Source organism: Rattus norvegicus, chromosome 13 (assembly GCF_021556685.1).
Source record: "Rattus norvegicus strain SHRSP/BbbUtx chromosome 13, alternate assembly SHRSP_T2T, whole genome shotgun sequence".
Lineage (NCBI taxonomy): Eukaryota > Metazoa > Chordata > Mammalia > Rodentia > Muridae > Rattus > Rattus norvegicus.
The window spans coordinates 54,489,409-54,515,921 of NC_141546.1; the positions used below are offsets into that span (position 1 = coordinate 54,489,409).

General features: G+C 35.0%; 1 protein-coding gene across 3 annotated transcripts in view; it reads left to right on the forward strand.

The window, feature by feature from the left end:
• Positions 1–26,513, forward strand: part of Kcnt2 (potassium sodium-activated channel subfamily T member 2) — a 402,380-nt gene that overhangs the window by 274,685 nt on the left and 101,182 nt on the right. For 2 of the 3 annotated variants that reach the window (XM_087580809.1, NM_198762.2), the window contains 6 exon segments: positions 520–749; positions 4,585–4,798; positions 6,771–6,876; positions 14,139–14,311; positions 21,734–21,805; positions 24,716–24,850. In XM_087580809.1, coding sequence (XP_087436935.1) covers positions 520–749; positions 4,585–4,798; positions 6,771–6,876; positions 14,139–14,311; positions 21,734–21,805; positions 24,716–24,850 — 930 coding nt within the window. 3 annotated transcript variants of the gene reach the window in all.

Sequence of the window (26,513 nt, forward strand, 5' to 3'; positions counted from 1 at the left end):
AAGTTCTCCTATAGAATATGTATGACCATAGAGGAACAGTTAAAATGTTTCTTTCTTGAATGTATGAAAGGTGACAGAGGTGGTAAGCAAGAGCAGTTCAAAGACATCACTTTCTTTCACATGACATTAGATATGAATCTCTTTTATGCCAATCAATTATAAACATTCTGAGAAAGGTAAGACATATTGTTCATAGCTTCGACATTATTAATTATCTTAAGAATTATAAAGTAATGTTATCTCTACTGTATGACAAGCAATCTAATATTCTATATTGCTTTATTTTTTATTTATATATACCATAATGCTTGAGACTAATAGAATTTATATATTTTTAAAAAGTGAGATTATTAAATGTTAGGACTCTGTCTGGTCCCTAATTCTATTTTGATGTTCTTATTTTGTTCTGTTTGATTAGAGTTGAATAATTTTCTTAAAATATAAATATTTGAAAGAAAAAAGCTAAGAACTTTTTCAAATTGTAATTCTTAAACTCTTATATTCTTCTTTTAAATTAAGGTTTGGTGTCTGCTTGGTTGGTGTTAGGAGGGAGGATAATAAAAACATTTTGCTGAATCCAGGTCCTCGATACATTATGAATGCTTCAGACATATGTTTTTATATTAATATTACCAAAGAAGAAAATTCAGCATTTAAGAATCAAGACCAACAGAGAAAAAGTAATGTGTCAAGGTCATTTTATCATGGGCCTTCCAGATTGCCTGTCCACAGTATCATTGCCAGCATGGGTCAGTACAAACTCTGCAATTAACTTTAGTGTGTTTTGTAAGATTATAAATGCACATCTATTTTCCTAAAAAATCATTGTCAACTTTAAAACTTATTTGTATATATCATACCCTATTATGCTTAGATAATACAGAACAAAATTTCTAAACCATTGATTAAAATGAAGCAATATTACCAAAATGTATTCAGTAATTTTGTTTCTGATCATAACTGTTTGCCTTGTATATTTTTCGTGTTGATTATCTGTGCAATTACCAAATGAGACTACTCACAATAGTTGTTTTTTATTTATTTTCAAAAATCTCTCATTTTATCATGTCCCCATCACTGACTTTACACTTATGACAGCCACATACACAATATAATACCATGGAAACAGTTAAGATGAAATGCATTAAAAATTTCCCATTAAACTACCTACACACCTAAAGTTTAAATGATTTCTTGTCATAAGGAATGCACGCCATTCCCTTTATGTAATTTCATTGTCTTTACTTACTCCATGAGCTCACTTTCTTCACCCAGTTTGGATATTTTACCTGACCTATATTCAGCCTTATTATCCTTAACTTTATTTCCCACCATCCCCAATCGGAGGCTGTTATTTCTACACCCTGCCATGCACAGCCAACATGATACACACACATATGCTATTGACCTTCATGATTTCGCACCTCTATAAGTTCCTCAAAGTGGTTGGATTTTGATGTGGTTTCAAATACCATGCCCTTCATGTCTATCTTAACTCAGTCTGCAGTCTCACGTATCTGAATTCAATGTTCAGAAGTTTCAAACCGTGCTGTGGTTGAGAATGGTTGCAGAAAGTCACAAAATAGTGTTATTTATGAATTAAATATGCAAAATAAGTGCAATCAGCATTTCTATTACTTGTAACAATATCTAAGTAAAAGTAAAGAACTGAGGGATCTTGATATGTGGATAAACAGCTTGTGCAAACATGAGGACTTGAGTTTGTTCTCAAGAATCTACATAAAAATGCTGAGCATGCTAGAACACACTAATAATCCCAGCACTGAAGAATCAGAGACAATCTGCATAGATATTGTCCAGACAGCTCACCAATGCTGTTGACCCTCAGCAACTCAGAGACCCTGTCCCCAAAAGCAAGAGAGATGACTCCTGAGAAACAATGCATTTGGTATCTGAACTCCATATATATTTGTATATGTGTTGTGTGCTCCCACATACAGTGTATACCTGTACACACAAAAATATACAGACACATTCACACACTTGTGAACACATAGACAAAACATAAAAAGAAAGAATAGAAAAGTCCAGAATAACGTGACAGACACACCTTAGTGACCACAAGGAAGTAAGAGATTAAGTTGTAGGAAACATATCGATCTATATCTTGAATACCACAATGAGACACTAATAGTGTTAGGTGAAATTTGTGACTGTCATGCCAAGTTCATACAGTGAAACCAAAGCCCTGCCCAGTGCCACAGTATATGCCATTATTTGGGAATTTTATTTATTTTTTTTATTAACTTGAGTATTTCTTATATACATTTCGAGTGTTATTCCCTTTCCCGGTATCCGGGCAAACATCCCCCTCCCCCCATTGCCACCCTCCCCCCCACAGTCTAGTTCACTGGGGGTTCAGTCTTAGCAGGACCCAGGGCTTCCCCTTCCACTGGTGCTCTTACTAGGATATTCATTGCTACCTATGGGGTCAGAGTCCAGGGTCAGTCCATGTATAGTCTTTAGGTGGTGGCTTAGTCCCTGGAAGCTCTGGTTGCTTGGCATTGTTGTACATATGGGGTCTCGAGCCCCTTCAAGCTCTTCCAGTTCTTTCTCTGATTCCTTCAACGGGGGTCCTATTCTCAGTTCAGTGGTTTGCTGCTGGCATTCGCCTCTGTATTTGCTGTATTCTGGCTGTGTCTCTCAGGAGCGATCTACATCCGACTCCTGTCATTCAGGTTAGCATTATTTATTTCTATGTGACTAATGAACTGGCAGGAAGAAGAAATACAACATAGACTCAGGGACAGGAAACTGATGTGAAAAGATAATTGAGAGGATGTCAATCATCAAGACGGGAATGATAACCAATCTATTCCTCACCATGCTCTGAAAAATATCACAACAATGTGAAGACTTTTATTCTGCAACTTTATCTTTCATAATTGTGAGAAATTAGTCTCTTAGGACATCTAATGTGCTACACATTGTTATGGAAGATTTAGCAAACTATTACAAATACCATGAGATTCATAAAAAAATAGAATAACACTGATGAACAATTGAACTAGTAAAATACAGTTGATTCTATATTCTAAAGACGTGTGATCTAAGAAATGAATTTTCACAGAAGTTAAAAGGGAAAAAAAAGTCAATGTCAAAATATAGAATTTACCTGGGGTTGGAGAGATGGCTCAGTGGTTAAGACCACTGCCTGCTCTTCCAGAGGTCCTGAGTTCGATTCCCAGCAACCACATGGTGGTTCACAACCATCTGTCATGGGATTCGATGCTCTCTTCTGGTGTGTCTGCAGACAGCTTTTAAAATATATATATATATATACATATATATATATATATATATGTGTGTGTGTGTGTGTTTGTGTGTGTGCATATATGTATATATAATGTATATGTATATATATATGTATAATTTTAAAAAAATTTGCCCACTTCTAAAGCACAGGTTACCTATTTATGGCGGAAGGAATGTAGGAAAGACCTCAGAAAAGACCAAGCATTTGTAAGAGAAAAAGAGTTTCAAGGAAAGGCTTGTTACTGCAGCTCTAACTGCAGATCTAACTGAGGTCTTTCTGCTAGATTATAAATTTCTCCTACCTATACCAGATACTGGCAGATGCTAGTATTGGCACTATACCTGACAACAGACCAAATGGAGCACCCATATAGGCATGGTTCTGTCTGTGCGCAGCCTGTGTTAGGAAAGAACAACTATGTATTGGGGAGTAATGTTCAGTCAGATATATTGACAAAGAGATTATATAAGTATCTTTTTGAAAATGAGAAAGAGTTTAACATACAATGTTGGGACAGATTTACATGAGGAGACATATTTGGAAAATAAAAATAATCTCATTTTGCTTTTGATAATATTTGAAAAGAATCCTAATGTGCCCTATTTTCTTTTTGTTCTGAAGTACTAGGGTACTGAATGGTCATCTATAGACTTACTGTAGTAGATGTGCTCTCCACTCTACAACTTTAAGATAACACCATCCTAGATCAGTTTCTTTTGCATCAATAAATCCATTCTATAAAATTTACATCCCTTATCTATTTATTTAAAATTTTCTTTCATTACTTCTAGAAAACCTTCCTCTTTTCTCAATGAGACAGTTGTCCTAGAATCTGATATCTAGTAATCACCATCATCTTTGTTCATACCCTGGAATGACTGAGTACTGGTCCTCACGTAAGGACTTTCCAGGAGACCAAACCTTTTGAAGACCTCACTGCCTCTTACATATCCACAATTGGATCCAAGAACTCATCACAAGAAACTACATCTGTAACAAATATTTTTTGATGCAGGGTCTCATTGGGTAGCTTTGAGTGGCTTGAAACCCACCTGGTAGATCAGATTGCCCTTGAACTCATGCAGATCTGCCTGCCTCTGCCTCCTGAGTGCATGCACACACGCACCCATGCACATACATACATACGTACATACATACCTACATACATACATACATACACACATACATACATGCACACATACACACAAATGCATGTTCCATAATGAGATTAATTATACCCATTAAATAATCATTATGTTACAGGTAGTAAAAAAGTGCTAATGGATTTTCCTGTTTTACTGTGTTAGGTACTGTGGCTATAGACTTACAAGACACAAGCTGTAGAGCAGCAAGTGGCCCTACACTGGCTCTTCCTTCAGAGGGAGGCAAGGAACTAAGAAGACCTAGCATTGCTCCTGTTTTAGAGGTAGCAGATACATCATCAATTCAAACCTGCGATCTTCTAAGTGACCAGTCAGAAGATGAAACTACACCAGATGAAGAAACATCTTCAAATTTAGAGTATGTTGATTTTACTAGTTTGTGTTTTGCTCACATTTTTTTTTATTTTAAATTTTTGAGAATATCTTACCTGGATACTATACTCACATCATTTCCTTTCCCACTTCACTCTGCAACTGTACCCATGTACCACTAACTCCCTCTTGAACTCATGAACTCTTTATTAATAATAAAATAGGAAATGGCTGGTCACGTTGCACTCTCAGAAGGTAGAGATGGGAGGGTGGCAGTACCCAACTGACTTTCTTCCTTTTTTTAAGTCTAGCATCCCAACCCCTGAGATAGCCCTGCCCAAATTCATGGTGGTTCTTATATCGTCAGTGAGCCTTATGTGAAAGTATCGTCATCTAGAGATATGTTTTCTATGTGATTCAGAAGCTTATCAAGTTGAAAAGCAGGAATAACCATCATGAAATTTCACAGTTTATCCAATGACACATTCTGACTTCTCCATGAAGTGTTTCCTCATTCTAGCCTTTTGCATCCGCCTTTATCTGGGAGCTACCAATTGTTGGAATTTAGAAAACAAAGACATTCTTTCCTTACTCAGCTTCCAATCTCTTACAGCACATACCATTTAACAGCCATCTCATTTTAACCATGACTGCCACTTCATTGCATTGCAGAAAGCTTAATTTGAAGTGAGGGAGAAAAAGTTTTCCTGGGATGTGTTGCACTGAGTGACTGATGGCATTGACATTTTATGTGTTGTTACTGGAACTAGTGCTATAAACACAATCATCGCTGATCATATCCCACAATAAAGTTCACTTAAACTCTAATGTTTCATTAAGCTGGAACTGAGCTGTCATTGAAACAGAAAAGTTACTTTAAATTTATTCACAATTTTTATTTGTTTCAGAAAATGTCAACGTACTTGTAGGTAAAAATCTTGTCTCAATGTATTTTGTAGTCCAAATACGCAAGTATATCTGTAGATATAGAATGGGACCACCAGCAGATGGGCAACCATCCCTGCAGGCAACCATCCTTGTAGGAAATGATGTTTTTAAGTGTGAACAAAATTCTGTTTTTAGGTTTCTCAAACATAGGTAGAGGAAAATTGTAATAGAAAGATCAAAGACATATTAAGGTAGCAGGATTGGTTGTCAGCTTCTAAATTTACAAAATGTGCTCAATGTTACCTCGAAACCAAGAGTATCCTGAAAATAGTTTCAACAAGGCCTTAACTTCATGGAGTCTTGGGAAAAGTTACCAAAAATCAAGAGTTTGCACATTGAATGAGAAAATATTGCTTTGAGTAATTTCCTTTTATTTACTAACATTTAACCTTCTGCCTTTTAGAAGTTCCAGGTCCCAAACTAGTGTAGCCAAAATGTGCAGGTGACTGTTTTCAAAAGTCAGTAAACACGCTAAATTTCTTTGATAATATTTTAAGAACAATGTCAGGAAAGATCCTGTTTTTGACTAATTAAGTCCTTGCTACCCTTTAGTTCTGTGTGCCTGGCTAATGAATAATAGCAGAGCCAAACTTAATACAGCCTGCTGTAAATAGACTCTGTAAGGTATGAGAGTATTCTTTGTTATGGATACATGTTTATGTATCCGAGGGTGAGGACTGGGAAATGTTTTCTAGAAACAGCTGTGACGCATTTGCAGTCATTCCCATTTCTCTCTGAATCAAACGCAAATCCCCCCTTACTCAATTAAACGTGAATGTGAATGGCTGTGTTGCAGGAATGCTGAATTCATGATAGGCAATCTCCAAGTTCATATAATTTTCACATGACAGGAAATGTTTCTTCATTGATACATAAAAACGCAAAAGATATTATAACCAATCATATTTCATCATAATTTGCCTCCCATTTCGTAAACTATGTGATTTTCCTAATATGATGGAAACATCGATTTATTAACTCTAATTTAAACATGCAGTAGATCTGGGTCAAATATGTGGGTTGCAGCCTCCATGACTACTCAAGCTGTAACATCTCATATTGCTTTTCAGGTATGCCAAAGGCTACCCACCTTATTCTCCATACATAGGAAGTTCACCTACTTTTTGTCATCTACTTCAAGAAAAAGTGCCCTTTTGCTGCCTAAGATTAGACAAGGTAATGTCTGATTTGATTTTCTCTAATAATAAAATTATAGCATAAGCTATATCACAATATGAAATAATTTTATAGTTTTTGATTAAAATATATTAGCATGTAAACTTGATTACTTAAAGTGATTACTTTTACTTTTTTTCCTCACTGAAAATCATTAAAATGCTTTCTCCTTGTAATTAATTACCCAGTTATGTTAACCAGTTGACCAGGTTTTTACAAGGGAAGACAGAGCCACAAGAATCTTAGCCCACTTTAATTATTAGTGTATCACCATTTATGTTTGCTCCCATATTATTTAATTGTTTTTTAATAAACAATATCTTGACAAATGAGATACATACATTTATGACTAGGCCAAAGGTTACCTAGTGTCTTGTCTCATATCTCTTTCTCACATTTTTTATGCAATTTTCTCTTCCTGCCTGAATGTCTTAAAGAACCAGCTCACAACAGAATAATCTGAAAGCGTGAACATTTTTGCCTTTTTCTTTGATTTTTTTCTTTTTGTTTTGCTTCAAACAGATTGAAGTGGAACAACACACAACCTAAAAAGATTTCTGGGTCTTTTGCATCATAAACAGGGATTTCTTCTTTTACTCTTTATTTGGGTTTAAAATTATAACACCAGCACCCTTTTTATAGCCTGTGAAACTTGAGACAATCACCAATAATGTTAAGTTAAATTATCTGTAAAATGGATAAAGTTTTAAAGCTATGAATTCTGTAGTGTTCTTCGAAAGGTTATGTTATTATATTTAACTCAACACATTTGATTACTAAGGCATCTTTCCATTCATTTCCTTAGGATTCTTGCTCTTCTCTTTGTTATAAATATTGTCTGCTGTTACTATTAGAGAAGATTGAAAGAATGTTAGTAAACTCCAAAGTTTATCTATCTGAGGATGGCCTGTGAATCCTTCTCTTACTCTTAATTATTTCATGCCATTTCATTGTAATCAGGAATTCTATTAGTCAAGGCCTTACTTACTAGTTTGATATCCTTTCTTTTCTTTGATTTTTTGAAGCATTTGACATTTCTGATCACCTTTGCAAAATTAACAGATCTAAGGTTTCAGTGTTGTTCATCTGCACTGTCCCCTTTAAGGTACAGTTCTTTTTTAATTCGTGTACCTTTCATATTTTCCTTCAAGACTGTTAAAAGCTTAATATAAATTTTCATGACCACAATTTGTACCTGGACTCACATCTAATGTACTCAATTCTTTTCTCATACATTTAGTTGTAGAGTGTGTGAAACCATTAGGAAACCAAGAGAGGAGATGACTTAATTATCTCTAAGTAACTAATCCAATTCTCACTGTAAAGCTCAGCTCTCAGAGAAAGGAGGCAGTGGAAGGCCTCTAAAATCAATTACTTTTGCTATATTAATACAGGAAAATTATCAGTTTTATTGCTTCACAGCTCCATAAGAGATCAATGTTATACCAGTAACAATGTTATACAAATATAATAGGATCTACTCTGAATATGGTTGTTTTCTTTGGGATTATGGGATGGCATTAATCAATTGTGTCTCTGAGGTGTACGAATTGGGATGCACTCATCACTCTGTCCCACTCTCAGCTGACTGTTCTGGCCAAGGTTTCTCAACACTACTTTTACATCCTCTCCTTGGGTTTTCTTAACTATGTCCCTTCTGTGTGTTCATAAACATAATAGTTCTCTTGTGATATTTCATGGATATTGAAGTTATAATTGTTCTAAGGATCACCCAATCAGTATTTTCCAGAAATTTTCCTAGTGCCTAATGCCTTTTTAAAAATATGAGTTTTATAGAACAAATTAGGTAGTCTTCCTTCTGTTTCAAGTTTGTGGAATAGTTTGAAGAGTACTAGAATTAGGTCTGATAGAATTCTGCACTAAACCCATTTGATCCTGAACTTTTTATTTGTTTGAGAGACTTTTGATGACTGCTTCTGTTTCTTTAGTGGTTATGTGACTGTTTAGATGGTTTATCTGATCCTTATTTAACTTTGGTACCTGGCATCTGTCTAGATAATTGTCAACTTCATCCAGATTTTCCAGTTTTCTTGAGTATAGGCTTGGGAATTATATATATTTAATTTCCTCAGTTTCTGTTGTTATAAATCTCTTTTCATTTCTGATTTTGTTAATTTGGATACTGTCTCTGTGACCTCTGGTTAGTCTGGTTAAGGGTTTATCTATCTTGTTGGTTTTCTCAAAGATGCAGCTCCTGGTTTTGTTCATTCTTTGTCTATTCCTTTATATTTCTATTTGGTTGATTTCAGCCATGAGCTCGATTATTTCCTGCAGTCTACTCCTCTTGGTTGTATTTGCTTTGTTTTATTCTAGAGCTTTCAGGTGTGCTGTCAAACTGCTAGTGTATGCTCTTACTAGTTTCTCTTTGGAGGCACTCAGGGCTATGAGTTTTAGTCTTAGCACTGTTGTCATTGTGTCCCATAACTTTTGGTATGTTACTGAAAACACACAAAGACCAAAGAACAAGAACTTCAGAACAATTTCCCTTATGAAAATCAAAGCAAAAATACTCAATAAAATTTTTGCAAACCAAATGCAAGTACACCTAAAAACAATCATCCATCATGAACAAAAAGGCTTCATCCCAGGTATGCAGGGATGGTTCAATATATGGAAATCTATCAACATAGTCTACTACGTAAAATAACTCAAAGAAAAAAAAACCACATGATCATTTCATTAGATGCTGAGAAAGCATTTGACAAAATTCAACATACCTTCATGATAAAAAGTCCTGGAAAGATCAGGAATTCAAGGCCCATACCTAAACATAGTAAAAGTTAAAACATAGTAAAAATATACAACAACTCAGTAGCTAACATCGAAATAAATGGAGAGAAACTCGAAGCAATCCCACTAAAATCAGACACTAGACAAGGGCATTCACTCTCTCCCTATTTATTCAGTATAGTACTGGAAGTCCTAGCCAGAGCAATCAGACAATGAAAAGAGGTCAAAGGGATACGAATTGGAAAGGACAAATTCAAAATATCACTATTAACAGATGATATGATAGTATAGTTAAGTGAGCTCAAAAGTTCCACCAGAGAACTACTAAGCCTGACAAACTACTTCAGCAAAGTGGTTGGGTATAAAATTAACTCAAACAAATCTGTAGCCTTCCTCTACTCTAAGGATAAACAGGCTGAGAAAGAAATTAGGGAAATGACACACTTCATGATAGTCACAAATAATATAAAATACCTTCGTGTGACTTTAACCAAGCAAGTGAAAGATCTGTATGACAAGAACCTCAGGTCTCTGAAGGAAGAAATTGAAGAAGATCTCAGAATATGGAAAGAACTCCCATGCTCATGGATTGGCAGGATTAATATAATAAAAGTAGCCCTTTTGCCAAAAGCAATCTACAGATTCAATGCACTCTTCATCAAAATTCCAACTCAATTCTTCATAGAGTTATAAAGAGAAATTTTCAATTTCATTTGGAATATCAAAAAAACCAAGATAGGGAAACGATCCACAAAAACAAAAGAACTTCTGGGGGAATCACCATCCCTTACCTCAAGCAGTATTACAGAGCAAATAGTGATAAAAACCTGTATAGGATTGGTAGAGAGACAGACAGGTAGATCAGTGGAATAGAATTGAAGACCCAGAAATGAACCACATACCTGTGGTCAGTTGATCTTTGACAAAGGAGCTAAAACCATCCAATGGAAAAAAGATAGCATTTTCAACAAATGGGGCCAGTTCAACTGAAGGTCAGGATGCAGAAGAATGCAGATAGATCCATTCTTATCAGCCTGTACAAAGGTTACATCCAAGTGTATCAAGGACCTCCACGTCAAACCAGATACACTCAAAGTAATAGAAGAAAAAAATGGGGAAGAGTCTTGATCACATGGACACTGGAGAAAATTTCCTGAACAAAACACCAATGGCTTATCCTCTAAGTCCAAGAATTGACAAATGGGACTTCGTAAAATTGCACATCTTCTGTAAGGCAAAGGACACTGTCATTAGGACAAAATACAATCAACAATTGGGAAAAGATCTTTACCAAAGCTACGTCTGATAGAAGGCTAATATCCAAAATATACAAAGGACTCAAGAAGTTAGACTCCAGAGAGCCAAATAACCCTAATAAAAAATGGGTACAGAGCTAAACAAAGAATTCTCAAGTGAGGAAAATTGAATGGTTGAGAAGTACTTAAAGAAACGCTCAACATCCTTAGTCATCAGGGAAATGCAAATCAAAACAACCCTGAGATTTCACCTCACACCAGTGAGAATGGCTAAGATCAAAAACTCAGGTGACAACAGATGCTGGCGAGGATGTGGAGAAAGAGGAACACTCCTCCATTGTTGGTGGGATTGCAACCTGGTACAACTGCTCTGGAAATCAGTCTGGAGGTTCCTCAGAAAATTGGACGCTGCATACCTAATGATCTAGCTATACCTCTCTTGGGCATATACCCAAAAGATGCTCCAATATACAACAAAGAGACATGCTCCACTATGTTCATGGCAGTCTTATTTATAATAGTGAAAAGTTGGAAAGGACCCAGATGCCCTTCTACAGAGGAATGGATCCAGAAAATATGGTCCATCGACACAATGGAGTACTACTCAGCTATAAAAAAAAATGACTTCATGAAATTCATTGGCAAATGGATGGAACTAGAAACTATCATCCTGAATGAGTAACCCAATCATAGGAGAACACACATGGTATACACTCAGTGATAAGTGAATATTAGCCCAAAAGTTCAAATTTCCCTAGATACAATCCACAGACCACATGAAGCTCAAGAAGAAGGATGAGCAAAATGTAGATGCTTCACTTCTTCCTAAAAAGTGGAACAAAAAGATTCTTAAGAGGTGATATGAAGATAAAGTTTGGAGCAGGAAGGAATAACTATTCAGAGTCAGCTCCACACGTTCCCCATATATATACACATACATACACAGTCACCAAGACTACATAAGATTTTTGAAGCTAAGAAGTGCATACTGACAGGAACAGGATATAGATGTCTCCTGAGATACACAGCCAAGAGCATGTCAAATACAGAGGCAAATGCTAGCCCCAAACCATTGAACTGAGTACAGGACCTCCAATGGAGGAATTAGAGTAGGGGTTGAAAGAGCTGAAGGGTCTTGCAACCCCATAAGAACAAGAATGCCAAGCAACCAGAGCTTCCAGGGACTAAAGCACTACCCAAAGACTATAAGTGGACTGAACCATGGCTCCAACTGCATATGTACCAGAGGAAGGCCTGTTGGACATTAATGGGAGGAAAGTCCCTTGATCTGTGAACCCTTGATGCCCCAGTGTAGGGGAATGCCAGGGTGGCAAGGAAGGAGGGAGTTGGTGGGTGGGTACATGAGCACCCTTATGGATACAGGGGGTGAGAGGGTGAAATGGGGGTTCTCCGGAGTGGAAACCAGGAAAGGGAATAACACTTAAATATATGTAAAAAAAATCCAATGAAAGAAAATTTAAAAAAAATAGAAAACATGGGCTTTTTATGGTTGTAGAATCTGAATATCAGAACTAAAAACTCTCCGTACTGTATGCTATGTAGACCTTTGCCCCAATTCTCTACTGTTCTCTTCCTTTACATATTCTTTTCTTTATTTTTTAGATTATTTTTCTACTGCCTCATTTCCACTATTAAAATTTCTACCAAATGAGATTTGAAGGTTGACATTTTTTTTTAAACATTACATTTTCCCTTGGACGTTTTTTACTTTCAGCCTAGGAGAGAATTTGCTTGGTTTCTAGTCCTGCAGAACTTTCCTTCTTCAATGCTTTTGTTCTTCTGGTCACTATAAATATACATTATTATTGATAGTCCCTCTTTATGACGAAGAGCCTATAGTCTTGGGTGGTCGATGCTTTCATAATAATGCCTACAGCTATGCTACAATGTTTATTCGGGATTATGATTCACTGACTTTTCTGAGACCTGTAGCTTGGTCACTTCTAGAAAAACCCTCAATATTTATTTGAGTAAGGCTCTTTCCGGATTGTGAATTTTTTTAGCTTCTAGCTTTTTTTTTCAGACTGTGTTTTGCAATTGTGGTAGTATTTTCATGTCTGTTCCTTAGCTTATTCTCTCAGCTGCATTAAATATGTTCTAATTATTTCTTTCACCATTGGGAATTGTACTTGATATTTCACACAAGTTCAGAAAGTGCTTCACTACAGACTTAGACCTTTAGCTCTGAATTAACTTTTGGATTGCATTGCTCTTCTTAAGAGGATATATAGAAATAAATATAGTATGTTTGAACAACTGTCTTGGATATTAAATAGGATTTTGTTAATTCTTTAAGTGCTTTTACTTTTGTCTTCAAACATAATTAACATTATTTTCTGAATCTAGTAACAACAAAATTTCTAATTTTTGTATGTTTTAATTATTCTTATTCTCACATTGTGCTTCATTCTACCAGTTTAAAAATAATTTTATTAAGGGATAATGGAAAAAGGATACTTCATAGGCAAGTAACACCAAGAAAACGAACTAGTATCAACCCAGGTAAATAAAAAGAACTCCATGTAGAGACATATAATGGTGAAGAAAAACATCTCCGAAGCCGTTAGGCTTGCAGATAATTAAGCTTGAAAACTGTCTTGATTCAGTAATGTTAATTAATTTCCTCTGAGCCTAACCTCTCAGGAATAGCAACATTTTTCCAATAATTTTGTTCTCACCCAGCTCTGGGATGAGTTCTGATCAAATGTTGTGCTTTCTTTCTCATGTTTTGCTTCTTACTCTTTAAGCCTGCCTCCTCTGCCCTTAAACAACTCTGCTTCTTTTCTTTACTTTTTCCATTCTTTTAGTTTTCTGTTTCTTTTCTTTTTTTAAATGTTTTTTTTTCTTATGGTATCACTTTAGGTAGCTAGGACTGGGAATATCTCTGAGGCTGCTTAATCATAACATCAATATATTTTGAAAACTAAAGCCACATGTCTATGCTATAACAAAACAAATAGTGTGTGGCGGTACAGCAACAACATTTAGCTTGTAAAGTAGCCAGCTCACACAGTCCTTTTTCCGTGACCACTCCGTACTTCCTGCTCCTTTTCATTATTGATCACAGTTTCCTACATCAAGTTCGAGAACTGGGCAAAGACAAATCACAACTGTGCTCCAATCTGTTAGAAAATTAGGTAGATAAATTTTACATAATCATATATCCTAAATTATTTCACCAAATTTTACTGGAATATAAAAATGGCATTTCTTTGTGTAATTTTCCTTCTCTAGAGTTGCCAGCATAACTACTATGAGGATGCAAAAGCCTATGGATTCAAAAATAAACTAATTATAGTTGCAGCTGAAACGGCTGGGAACGGATTATATAATTTTATTGTACCTCTCAGGGCATATTATAGACCAAAGAAAGAATTAAATCCCATAGTTCTTCTATTGGATAATCCGTAAGTATATTTTAAGATACACAGACAGAATTTTTAATTTTATTGTGCATTTCCTTAAATTTACTGATAGTTTTAAATCAGAAACATTATGGTGCACAGATCATTGGAAGATAGTCTACGCTATAATGTTAAACGTTATTGGTTATGATCGTGTTTCATTGCTTCTAGTTAAATATCGTTACAAACTCTTATTTGAATTTAATAAGCAAATGGTTATCTACTCATAGGACCAGTGGAAAGAAGCCACTGAAATATCCCTTGTAAATGTCCTCAATTTAATTAACAAGCTTTAAAGATACCTGTCAAAACTGAACAATTATTATCAGAGATGCATTTATTGATCTGCTTTTATGTGTTATACCATGGGTGTCAACTGTGTGTTTTACTTATACAAATGTTCTTATACCATAACAGAAAACAAATTATGTTGTATCCCAAGCGTATGTCTGGAACATTTTAGGGTGACAGACTTTGGTAAATATGACTACTTAAGCATTTTGAAAGTGTTATAGATGAATGTATAGGTTCCCAAATGAAATGGTCAGAACTATTTTATGTTCAAGTTGCTGTGCCCCTCAACTATAATTGGGAATAAATCGGTTGCCATGGGGGTGATGTTAGAAAGAATTTAAGCATGTGACAGCAGCAAACCTCAGGAATGTGACAGTCAGGGTGTAGGATGTCTATAGCAATAGAAGAATTGTCAAGGTGCCCCCAGGTTTTTCAACACTCTGAATTCTGGAGGCTCTCTGCAGGTAAACTAAGTTGGTACTACAGACACTTTGGTTAACTAAGTCAAATGCTCAGTGTGGGGCTGTTTGTCAACATTACAAACAGAATTTATTTTATTTGATATTTTATGTATTTACATTTCAAATGTTATCCTCTCCCCCCCCCCATACTCTCTTACCCCACCCCCTGATTCTATGAAGATGCTCCCACTTCCCCCCACCACTCCCACCTCAACACCCTGGCATTCCCCTACACTGGCGAAAGGAGCCTTCACAGGACCAAGGGCCTCTCCTCCTATTGATGCCAGACAATGTCATCCTCTGCTACATATGCGACTGGAGTCATGGGTCCTCCTCTGTTTACTCTTTGGTTGGTGGTGTAGTCCCTGGGAGCTTGGGGGTGTGGTGGAGTGTCTGGTTGATTGATATTGTTGTTCTTCCTATGGGGTTGCAAACAAACATAATTTAAGACAGGCATTTTTAGACTATCAGGAAGTGTTCTCACTGCGAATGACCAGATCAAACTGACTCAATTAAAGACCTGTGTCATTAAAAATAAAGAAGTAAGAACTTTCAAAAAGAAAAGAACATCCTCTGCTAATCCTAAGGCAAGACTGATCTGTCCTCTTACTCACATTATTTTAATATTTAATCTGGGGGTCCTGATTCATAACTCTTCTTTAACCCCCCATAGAAATATTTATTTTCTCTAAATTTGGGAGTGGCGTGCTGCTTACAAAACAGGTATACTCTTCATTTTCAGTCTCCAGTCTTGTGAAGTAATCTTAACTCGGTCATTTATCTTTTACCTCATTATCATATCTAACATGAGCCATGCCATCCCATTCCATTTGATTTTGAATAAAAAGCCACAAACACTTCTGATTCCTGAAAGACCGATTTGTTCATCAGGATTATCTAGTCCTGTGATTCTTCATGTAGCCTTAATTTCTGAATTTGGTTCATCTGAAACATCCCCTTCTCTGGATTATTGACAGGCCACTGTTGCCCTGTAAGTGTACATATAGCTATTCAATACTATCCTATCAGAATGAAAGCATAAAGACTAACATCAAAAGGTAGCGTTCTTTTCCTGCACGTGGTTTATAATAGCAGCAAAGGTGGAAATGAACTCCAAGTCATCATATTTGACATTTAAATTTTATCTTGGATTTTATACAATCATACTACATAAAAACCATGGCACTGGAGAGATGTGTTTAAGAAGTTAACAATCTACATGATTATATTTAATTTAGATATCTAAATAAACTTTCCTTATCAATGGTATGAAGCAGAGCTACATGAGTCATAAAATCCAGGCAAAATTCCTGTGGTCAATTCTAGGAGGAAGGTGAGCTATGCACCAGTAAGGTTGTTGTTCTAAACCTTTGGAAGATCTTACCTAACTCATAGATTTTTTTAATATGTATTGTTTGCAATTAGGTTTAAAGGTCCCTATCATCTTAATCACCAATATTTATCCACTGAAAATCCATCATCATTAAAAATTCCTGACAGTTTGGATTATAAATGTCCACAGGATGCTGTTGTTTGTTGATTCCTGCTGAGTATAATTTTATTTATACTCAAACACGGTTATCTAATTATCATATTACATGCATTATAATTATTTCAATTCATTTAGTAAATTCCAAGGATATGATATAAAACCCTTAGCTTCCTGTGTATGTCTCAAAAGGGACATCTAGCATTTTTCCTTATCTTCAATTGCTTTGACGAAAGGAAGACTCAGAAGCTGAACTTCAATAAGTCTCCTGGGAATTTTATGCAGTCCTTCCTTTCTCCCCCTTTGGAAATGAGACACCTGTTGGTCTGAAATTGATTTTATCCTGCAATGCTGTATACCAAGTTACCAGAAATAATAATTTTTCTCCTTAACATAGATCCATACTCTGAGAACTTTCACAATCATAATTCTATAGACTTTGGTAATTGTTGCTTAATTTTTAGAGTTTCACCAAGTTTAAATGAGCAGCGGTGAAGCCAATATTAAGTAAATGCCTATTGAGATGAACTCATCAGAAATACAAATTAATTCCACATAACAAGAAAAAAGTGTCATAATAACGAAGCATTAAAATATAAATTCAATTTATACTTTCAACACATAGTAGGATGTCCAGAATGATTCTAGCTAGAAAGACTTGTACATTTCAGTGGTATTCAAGTGAAAGTCTGGCACGTTGAAAACATCTTTCCTATGGCTCATCAGAGCCACTCTGATCTTCCCACAGCTCATCAAAGTGCTGTCAGTTCTGATGGTTTCACCATCTGTTCTCCTTTGTTTGTGGTGCTAGAATGATTTCCAATATTTTGATTATAGCCTCTACCTTAAAGGTCATCTCGCTAAGATTTAGCTGGAAGTCAAAGCTAGAATATATTACCCAAACTTAGACAAAGAAGTGCCAGATCCATGTGGATGCCATGAATTTTTACACTGACCATTTATTAAATCAATCAACCTCTTTGCATGCTGTACCTAAGCACTTCAATTATTTACAAGTTATTGCTAAAATATGTGATGGAGTAATTCTCCTTACCCTATGGAAATGTGCAACTTTGTTTCAGACAGAATTGAGATGAATATAAACTTCTCCTCTAAAGCAGCCTAGACCATTTGTTTTTTTTTTTTTTTTAATTCTTGTGGCCCCATCTTACTTCCTCTTTAATTTAAAACAGATATAAAATTCAGGTTATTCTGAGATTTAGATAATATATATAAGCATAAACTCTAACATATGTGACAGCCCGAGAAAGCTAGATTTTCTTCTCCTATAAAAACTTTAACATTGTTACTATTTAAATTACTGAAAAGTCTTATGTAAAAATCCAGTTGAGAAGGAAACAGAGTCTGGAAATGTAGTTTAGTAGAACAATGATTGACTAGTATGTAAGATACCCAAACTTTGAACACATACTGCAAGTGCATAAACTCACCCAGACACACACACACACACACACACACACACACACACACACACACACACACACACACACACACTTACACATTGATTTTAAGTACTTCCAGCTAAACTAAACTCTTTACATTTTAAAAAGTTATACGCATATTGGTGTTTTGCCTTCATGAATGTCTGTGCCACACTTGCCTGACTGGTGGCTACAAACTGGAGGAAAGGGTTGGATTCCTTCTAACTGGAGTTACAAATTTGTGAGTTGCCCTACAGATGCTGGGAACCATGCAGGTCCTCTGCTAGAGCAGCAAATGCTCCTACCTGCTGAGAAGTCTCTCCCGACCCTGATCAAAACAATTTAAAGAAGAAAAGACTATTTAAATGTCGTTGTAAAATACTTATGAAATTAACTTTGATCATAAAAGTACATTATGTTCTTCCCTTGAAGTTGAAATAAAAATACTATGCTAAATAATTTAATTGCACAGAAATTTTTTTCTTGAATTTTGCATATCTGTGAAATTTATGAGCTCACTGTCTGGTGATATTGATCTTAGTATTTTAATATCTGTACAGTATTGTTATGAGGTATTTATGAAGGTATGAAATTTTATATTCACAGCCTGTGTTCGTATTAGATACTTCACTCAGGCCCACGATTAACAGATGTGCTCATTTACTTCTATTGGCTGCTTTGTATATTTTTTGACATTTTATCTCATTTATAACTAGTAAATTTGTCTGTTTTGTTTGGCTTGGGCTTACACAATTATTTGATGTGCATCTACTTCCTTGACATACAATCATTGTCTCTTAGATTAAAAAATTAATATATTCCAGTATATGTTTAAAAACTTGGTTTATATATGGTGTATAAATAATACATTCTACATTTATTTTCACATGATAAATTTCTTAAGAAGTTTATAGAAAAATCTCTTGATTCTTTCATCATGTTTCTTTCATGTGACTTAGAATAGATAGGCTTCTCTATTTGACAGACAGAAAATGCACAGTTTATTGTGTTTTATTGACTGTTTCCTTCTACATTAATCATTTTATCATACTTTGAATGAATGTCATAAAAAAGAGACAAGGGACATTTTTTTCACTGACTGCTCTGTGTGTTTATTTTTTTCAATAATAATGCTTCTCATTGTAAAGTTATACTTGCCAATTCACTGTCTCCCAATGAGAAGGAAAATTGAGCAATTATGTGTAACTAAATTATTAAGCAGCCTTGTATTTTAACCATTGTTGCCAACTCAGATAAATGAATGTCTATAAAATACATGAATACAACGTTATTTGTTTCTTTATAATTCTAGTTTCTTTTAAGCCACCGGTTAATCTTTAGTTACTGTGCTTCACTGGGAGTATGTATTTACATGACTTAGGTGATTAGATTATCCCTTCTAAGAATTTGGAAGATATCTTGCTCATTTTAAATATATGTTATAAATATATCATAACTAAAATTCATGAGATTTCTTTAAAAAGGCACTTCTTGTAAAAATTACAGTTTATTATATCTACCAATAATAAGAGAAAAATATAAAAATATAAAAATATAAAAATAGTCCCATCTTGAATTTCCTCTCTTGCATGACGGTGTGTATAGCATAAATGCATATTTGCTCCAAGGCCGAGTATAGCTTATTACTCAGAAAAATTTAAATCTCTTAATGAATTTAATGATTCAATTATGCAAGTGTTCCAAAATGTATAGAGACCTCATGAGAACAAAAAAAAAAAACCAAAAAACAAACGAAATAAAAAAAATAAAACCGACAACACAAACCTCAGAGGAATACTATAAAGAAATTGGATCAGTCTGATCATAAATGAATATACCAGATTAAAATAGATACAATAGACGCCCATATAGATATCTACAATTAATAATTAGGAATGGTATTTAAAAGGCCAGACAAAGAGGATCTAGAAATTTAAAAAGATACAAGCAAAAACCTTTTTAGACCAAAACCACCTTGACTGTTCTTGCTTTGGGTGCTTGCATATTTACACACACTTCTAAAATCTTGAAGTGTATCAAGAGCCATAAAATACTGTCCCCCTAATGTTAAGAAGCAAGAAAGTTTCTAGAAACTGAATTGAAGTCTCTGGCCTAAATCCTGCAAATACTTGTCTTATTATATTGATTAAGAACCTTAAAGATAGTTAAAGACTGAATAATATCCTCTCTCTGATGGCTTCAGATTTTGATAAAACTGATGCTCAAAAGTCGTCTACAAGTGAGCATACCAATGTTATATATAAAATAAACTAGATATGATAAACAAATAGTGAATATGGATTATGAGTTAAAATATTCTGAATTTTCAAAACTGAATTGTGGTAGTTTAATGCAATATAATAGTACTGCTCCTATTAATTACAAATAAAAATATTACAAATAAAAAATATTACAAATAAATTCAGCATCCAGAAGAATTTACTTTAAATTTTAACAGTATCATCATTTCAAAGTTTTTTTTAAATACATTACTGTATTACACTTTATTTTTATTTAGAGTTTAAAGAGATAGGATAGAAATCAACAGGAAGAAAATAGTTAGGAAAAGAATTGAAAAGGAAATTGCAACTTTCTATCTCATTACCTTGACCTGGACTTTCCCTTCTGTCTTGTACATGCCAAATTGTTCCTCATCTGCCAACACCCAAAGTAAATATTATCTCTCTGTAATATTGTCCAATTCTGTGTCCTGGGTATGATCAGTGATTACTTTTTTTCTCTTTAGAGTAAAACATTGCATTCTCATGATTTTCTATATACATTTAAAATTCTAGGGGTTGGGGATTTAGCTCAGTGGTAGCGTGCTTGCCTAGCAAGCACAAGGCCCTGGGTTCGGTCCCCAGCTCCAGGAAAAAAAAAATCAAAAAACCTAAAAAAAAAAAACAAAAAACAAAAATAAAATTCTACATATGTCATAAATTGATTGGCTACTCAATATATAAAATAATATATTTAAAGTACATTGAACAGTGTTTGGGCCTATATATGCTTAGTGGATGCATGCATAAATTAAAAGCTAAAGTGAATATAACTTATTAAGTTGTCTTTAAGCAAGGTTGAAGTTTATGGTTCTTTCTTTTGCTCTGCTGACATGTAAAGATTTCAGTTACAATAAACATTGTTCAACAACATACCTTGGTAAGACACTCAAAGGTGAAATAGTGTCAATGTAACTTTATGTAACGCAACTTTTCTATGGGTATATAGACTATAAAGTAGACATATTCAGATGTGAAGTGTGGTGTGATTGTATTCAGATGTGAAGCATGGTGTGATTGTATTCAGATGTGAAGCATGGTATGATTGTATACATTTTTTAGGCAAAGCTCTCTTGTACTCAAGCTTATTGATTACTATTTAGAGGCACTTGTAGTGCTTAAGTTCATCTGGGAAACTAACAACCATTTGCTCTTCATTGTCAAATTCTCTTCTGCATTAGGTAACTGAAATATTGGATAAGTGTTGTCTTAATTAAGAGTAATAATTCAGTATTTTTCAGGATTATGCCATAATGTTTCTGATTTATAACTCACACTTCCTAGTATATCATATGGTTCATTAAAAAAAGTGCAAATATATTCTCAATCAAAAGGGCAGTCAATGTAGAATGTATCTTGTCTTTGGTTTTGGAAATGCAAACTAAACTTGCTTCGCTTCCCTAGAAGTGCTGCCCCGGTTGTGACACTCTGTTTCATTTTGTAACCCATCTGCTACATAGGCCAGATATGCATTTTCTGGATGCAATCTGTTGGTTTCCAATGGTTTACTACATGGTGGGCTCTATTGACAAGTAGGTGACAATGTCTATGGCACATGATGAGTGTAGTGTCCTGTTGTGATGTGTCAAGTGCTGTGTCTTGTTCCTGCATGATGAGTGTACTTGTTGTGTTGGTAAATATGGTGACTTATGCATGCGGAACACATGCCCCTGTGCTATGTACCTCCTGTCATACTGCTAAGCTGTAATTCATTGTGGAATTGCAACAGACCTTGCTGCATGTCAGGTTGGTCAGGTTCACACATTTGCAAAGCTCTTTCAGTCTTGCAGCTTTTGCAAAGGCAGCAGGTTTTGTTTTTTCAGTAGTATAGATAAGGTGGCATCCAAAAGTAACTTCAAATTCCACATTGCAGTGCAGTGAGACTGTTACCACAATTTCAATGTAAATAGTAACAATTTCATGTCAATTTGTTTCAGAAATTTTAAGAATTCATAATTATATAACTTGCTAATTGAAAGACTGTATAATACATGCAACTATGCAATGTATTAACATAAAATATAAAATATACATAAATGTTTTTGTGACACCATTAGTTAGAAAAATACATCGGCATCAGATTAATAGAATGAAATACTGTAAAATATGTGTGATGTTCAAAAAGGAAACCAAGAATATTACATTCCAAAGAAAGTGATGATTAATTGTAGAGTAATAATTATTGAAGGTTGATCACCAAATCTATATGCAAGTGTATGTACTAATTCTTGGTAGCTTATGTTTGAAATTTTCAAGAAAATAAAACACGTTTAAGCAAGAATACTTCCTCACACTTGCAAATTTCACATTTTCCAACTTAGGAAAACTGAGTCATGGAAAAGTAAAAAGTCAGCCCTGGTTAGAACAACTTTTGAGTTTGTCACTCAGATGAGTTTCCTTGACTACTATTGCCATCTGGTGGCTGAACTGTGTAAAGCAGTATCCTTAAAAAAAAAAAAAGCGGGGGTGGAGGTGTGTGTAAAAACAGACATATCAGAACATAGCCAGAACTCATAAGAGTATGTCCATAGCTTACTCAAAAATGCTAGCATGTTAATTAGTAGCATGAAAGCCTTAAGAACCCAAAGATTCTACATGTTTCACTAATATCCCAATTGCATGTATTGTCTCTAAATTCTAATGCATCATTTAATAATAACTCATGGTCCTGAGTCACTATAGCAGATAACACTTTAAGGATGAAGCCAACAGATGCACTTGAGAGCAGGTTGTCTCAAGAAACTTAGAACAAACTCTCTTAGAAAAATAATTATTCAGCAATAACTCTTGTTTCGCAAAATCATTTCTGCTGTGACTCAGTAAGACTGACTTCTTACCAGTTTATATTTCTCTTGTTCTATAAAATCATAGGAGAAAATGTTGATGTAGAAAGGGCTATACAGGCTGAAAATACAAGGAAATACCTTAAAATTGCTAAGTAACTGGGAGCAAGACGAGTTATCACCAAATTCTCCATAAGGGACCAAATCACTTTCTTTTTCTATCTAACTTTTTTCCATCTTGCAATGGCTTAAATTAAGGCATTGCACATGTTGAAAGGCATGTTACTGCTTGATAATTTCTAAAACGTAATTTAATCAATTTAGGGAGAAGTAAAATGAGTCTCCTACGCAAAAGGGAAATCCCAAACACTAGAGATTTACCTTGACGATCATTTGTACTGATCAGACATTAGAATTCTGTCTTCTTTTCTCATGGGGAATATATTTGCGATAAAATGCTGTATAAACCGTTTTAGCCCTAAAATATCTGTCACAGAGAATAGCTCCAAATTCACACGCAGTGTTTGTCTCCCCATAACACCCCTCAAATTTTTCCTAATAGCCCTCTGAGGCCTGTTAGCCCATCATGTGCTTTTATGAGAATGTCCGGAAAATAATTTTAGTTAATATCAGTAGTGACTGCAGTTTTTTACACTTTAATTTTGTTAGCTTGAATTAGGAGGTTTGGACATTAACTGCTTTTCTTATCTGTCTTCACTGAACTCTGTAAGTACTACATCCTTTTTACTAGGTCAAGTTTAGTCTCACCCCATTTTTGTCCTGTTTTTTTTCTAGTCTATACTAAGCAAAGTCACTGAGACTAAATAGAAGCCCAAGTTCAGCCTCAATGATAAACATCCCTTTCTTTAATTTGCATGGAAGATTCCAATCAATACATCTTATAGAAATAAGAATGAAAACTGACCGGAATAGTTCACAACTACTTATACCTCAGTTTTTCTAGTTACCTCATAGAGAGGTACAAAGAAACTTGGACCATTCAATTTCTTGTTAAAATTTTGTTTTAACACATACATGCGTGCGCGCACACACACACACACACACACACACACGCATGCACGCACGCACGCACGCACGCACGCACGCACACACACACACACACACACACACATACACACACACCTTACTGTCATTGAGATATAGAAACAATTGGTAGATCCAGATAGGTAGATATAGATAGATAAATATATAGATATGCATTTATGAATTCATATCACATACCTTTATATTTTACATTAGCTTGATGCCTAAATTAATGTAGCCATTGCCCCTCTTATACTCTCACAAAAAGCCACTTGGCAACTTGAACCAATTATATTGTTTTGTTCTTGAAATCATACAGTAGCTGTGAGCATGAATCATTGTCATATTTTTATTTCACTTTTTATACACTAAGTGTTACTGAGCACAGATTCCAAATATGAATGCTTTGGAACTGTTAGTATCTGACGAATTCGGAACTTCCTATCAGCAGGTCATGTTACATTACAGTGAGCCTTCGTGTCTATCTGCTTTCTCTATGAATTTAGCTGTAAGGATGCATTCCCAAGCCTACCAATAATCAACGTTAGGCGCTCAGTGCAGTATTGCCGTTTATTTAAAGACCTTCTTTTCTTCCTTTTCGGATTTTTATCAAAGCCTAGATGATTTGCTCAGGTGTGGAGTGACCTTCGCTGCCAACATGGTGGTTGTGGACAAAGAAAGCACCATGAGTGCAGAGGAAGACTACATGGCAGATGCCAAGACGATTGTGAATGTGCAGACTCTTTTCAGGTACGCATCTGGAGCCTAACCCTATGTTCATTTAGGTCGTGTTTTCCTTATGTGAAGTATTTGATTCCGTGCATGAGAAGTGAGCCCGGAAAAGCTGACCTTAGAATATCGGTTTATTCACTTGATCATGCAGCAAATACTTATGTAGTATGTAATTTGACTGGTACAGAATAAAGTTAGTAATTCTTCCCTTACTGATGACATATTTATTTTGTATAGCTTCATAATAAATTCTAAAAATAAATATGTACGATGCCTGGCATGATTTAGGACAGACTGTGTTCTAATGTGGGTTTCTTTCCTAGTAGTGACCCAAGACTTGCCTATACTAGGAATTCCCTAGGACTGTGATATTGTCTGACAGTAATCTATTCAGAGTAGGAATGAATTTGGAAATTTACTCTCCCTCTTTTCACATCTTCCAGTAAACTACTTCAGATGTAAAACTCCATTTTGGTAATCACTGGAAAGGTCAGACAGACCTGACCAAAGGAGTGTTCCCTGTGAGAAGTGGAGTAAGAATCACAAATCTGAGTCACTGGTGATTGCTCTAGAGTCATTTGAAAAAGTTTCTATTTTGTGAATGAGTTTTTAGATGCCCAAAGGAAAGGTGTGAACTGCTGAATTGTTAAGATAATTCAAATATCCTCTACTCTTTCAGCACATTTCCCTTCATCTCCATAGCTTCATTGGTAACAATGACTATGTCATATTCAAGGACCTCTGTTTATAGGGTGAGCTCACAGTTCACAGGTAGGAACTTAGGTGGGAGCTTAGGTGACAATTTGAACTGTGATGTTAGGAACTTTCTCAAAATCGCAGTTTATCACTTACAGTTTATACATTTGTAAAATATCATTATTTTGATATTAAGGTATCAAGAATCTATAATCCCTTAGAACATACTTTAAAATATGTATTAAATATTATGTACTATCATTACAGCCACATACCTGCCAGTTTTATGTGAGAGAATGGAAAGTCATAAAAACGTATGCTATTACAGAGAGCAGCAAAGGCCGTCTGCTACAGTGTCCACCTGGACTCTCGCCTGACATCATTAACTTTACAAACTGAGTGTGCTCCTAACCTCATCGAAATTCAGTTTCCCATCATCCATAAAACCCTGAGAAAATTAATTAACCTACCTTGAAATGGCAATAACACTTAGAGATGAAACACGTAAAGAGTCTGTTGTCACCACACCCAGAAAATACACCCTAAATTTGTATAAGACCTTCTAGCTATAATGGGAAGAATATACACTACGAAGTTTTTACAATATGGTAGCTCATGCACAATAAAGGTAATGTGCTTGCCCAGAAGACTGCATTGAATACCAACGTAGGACATATTGAAAATATGGCCCTTATAAGCAACTTTTTTTCTTTAGAGAACAAAAAGTAATTGCTTTAATGATGAGAATATATATATTATATATTATATATATTATATATATTTGGAATATATATATATATATATTCCAAAAGCTAATTACAGTTTTTATAGAAGAAACTTTTCACACTAAATGTGCTATTTTACTTACCGTATACTGGGTTAATTCCATTGTAACAAAGGTAGAATTGGTTTAATCCTTACTACCTACTCCTTGAATGAATTATTTAATTCCATGTTAGTAATAAATCATTATCTGTTTGAAAGG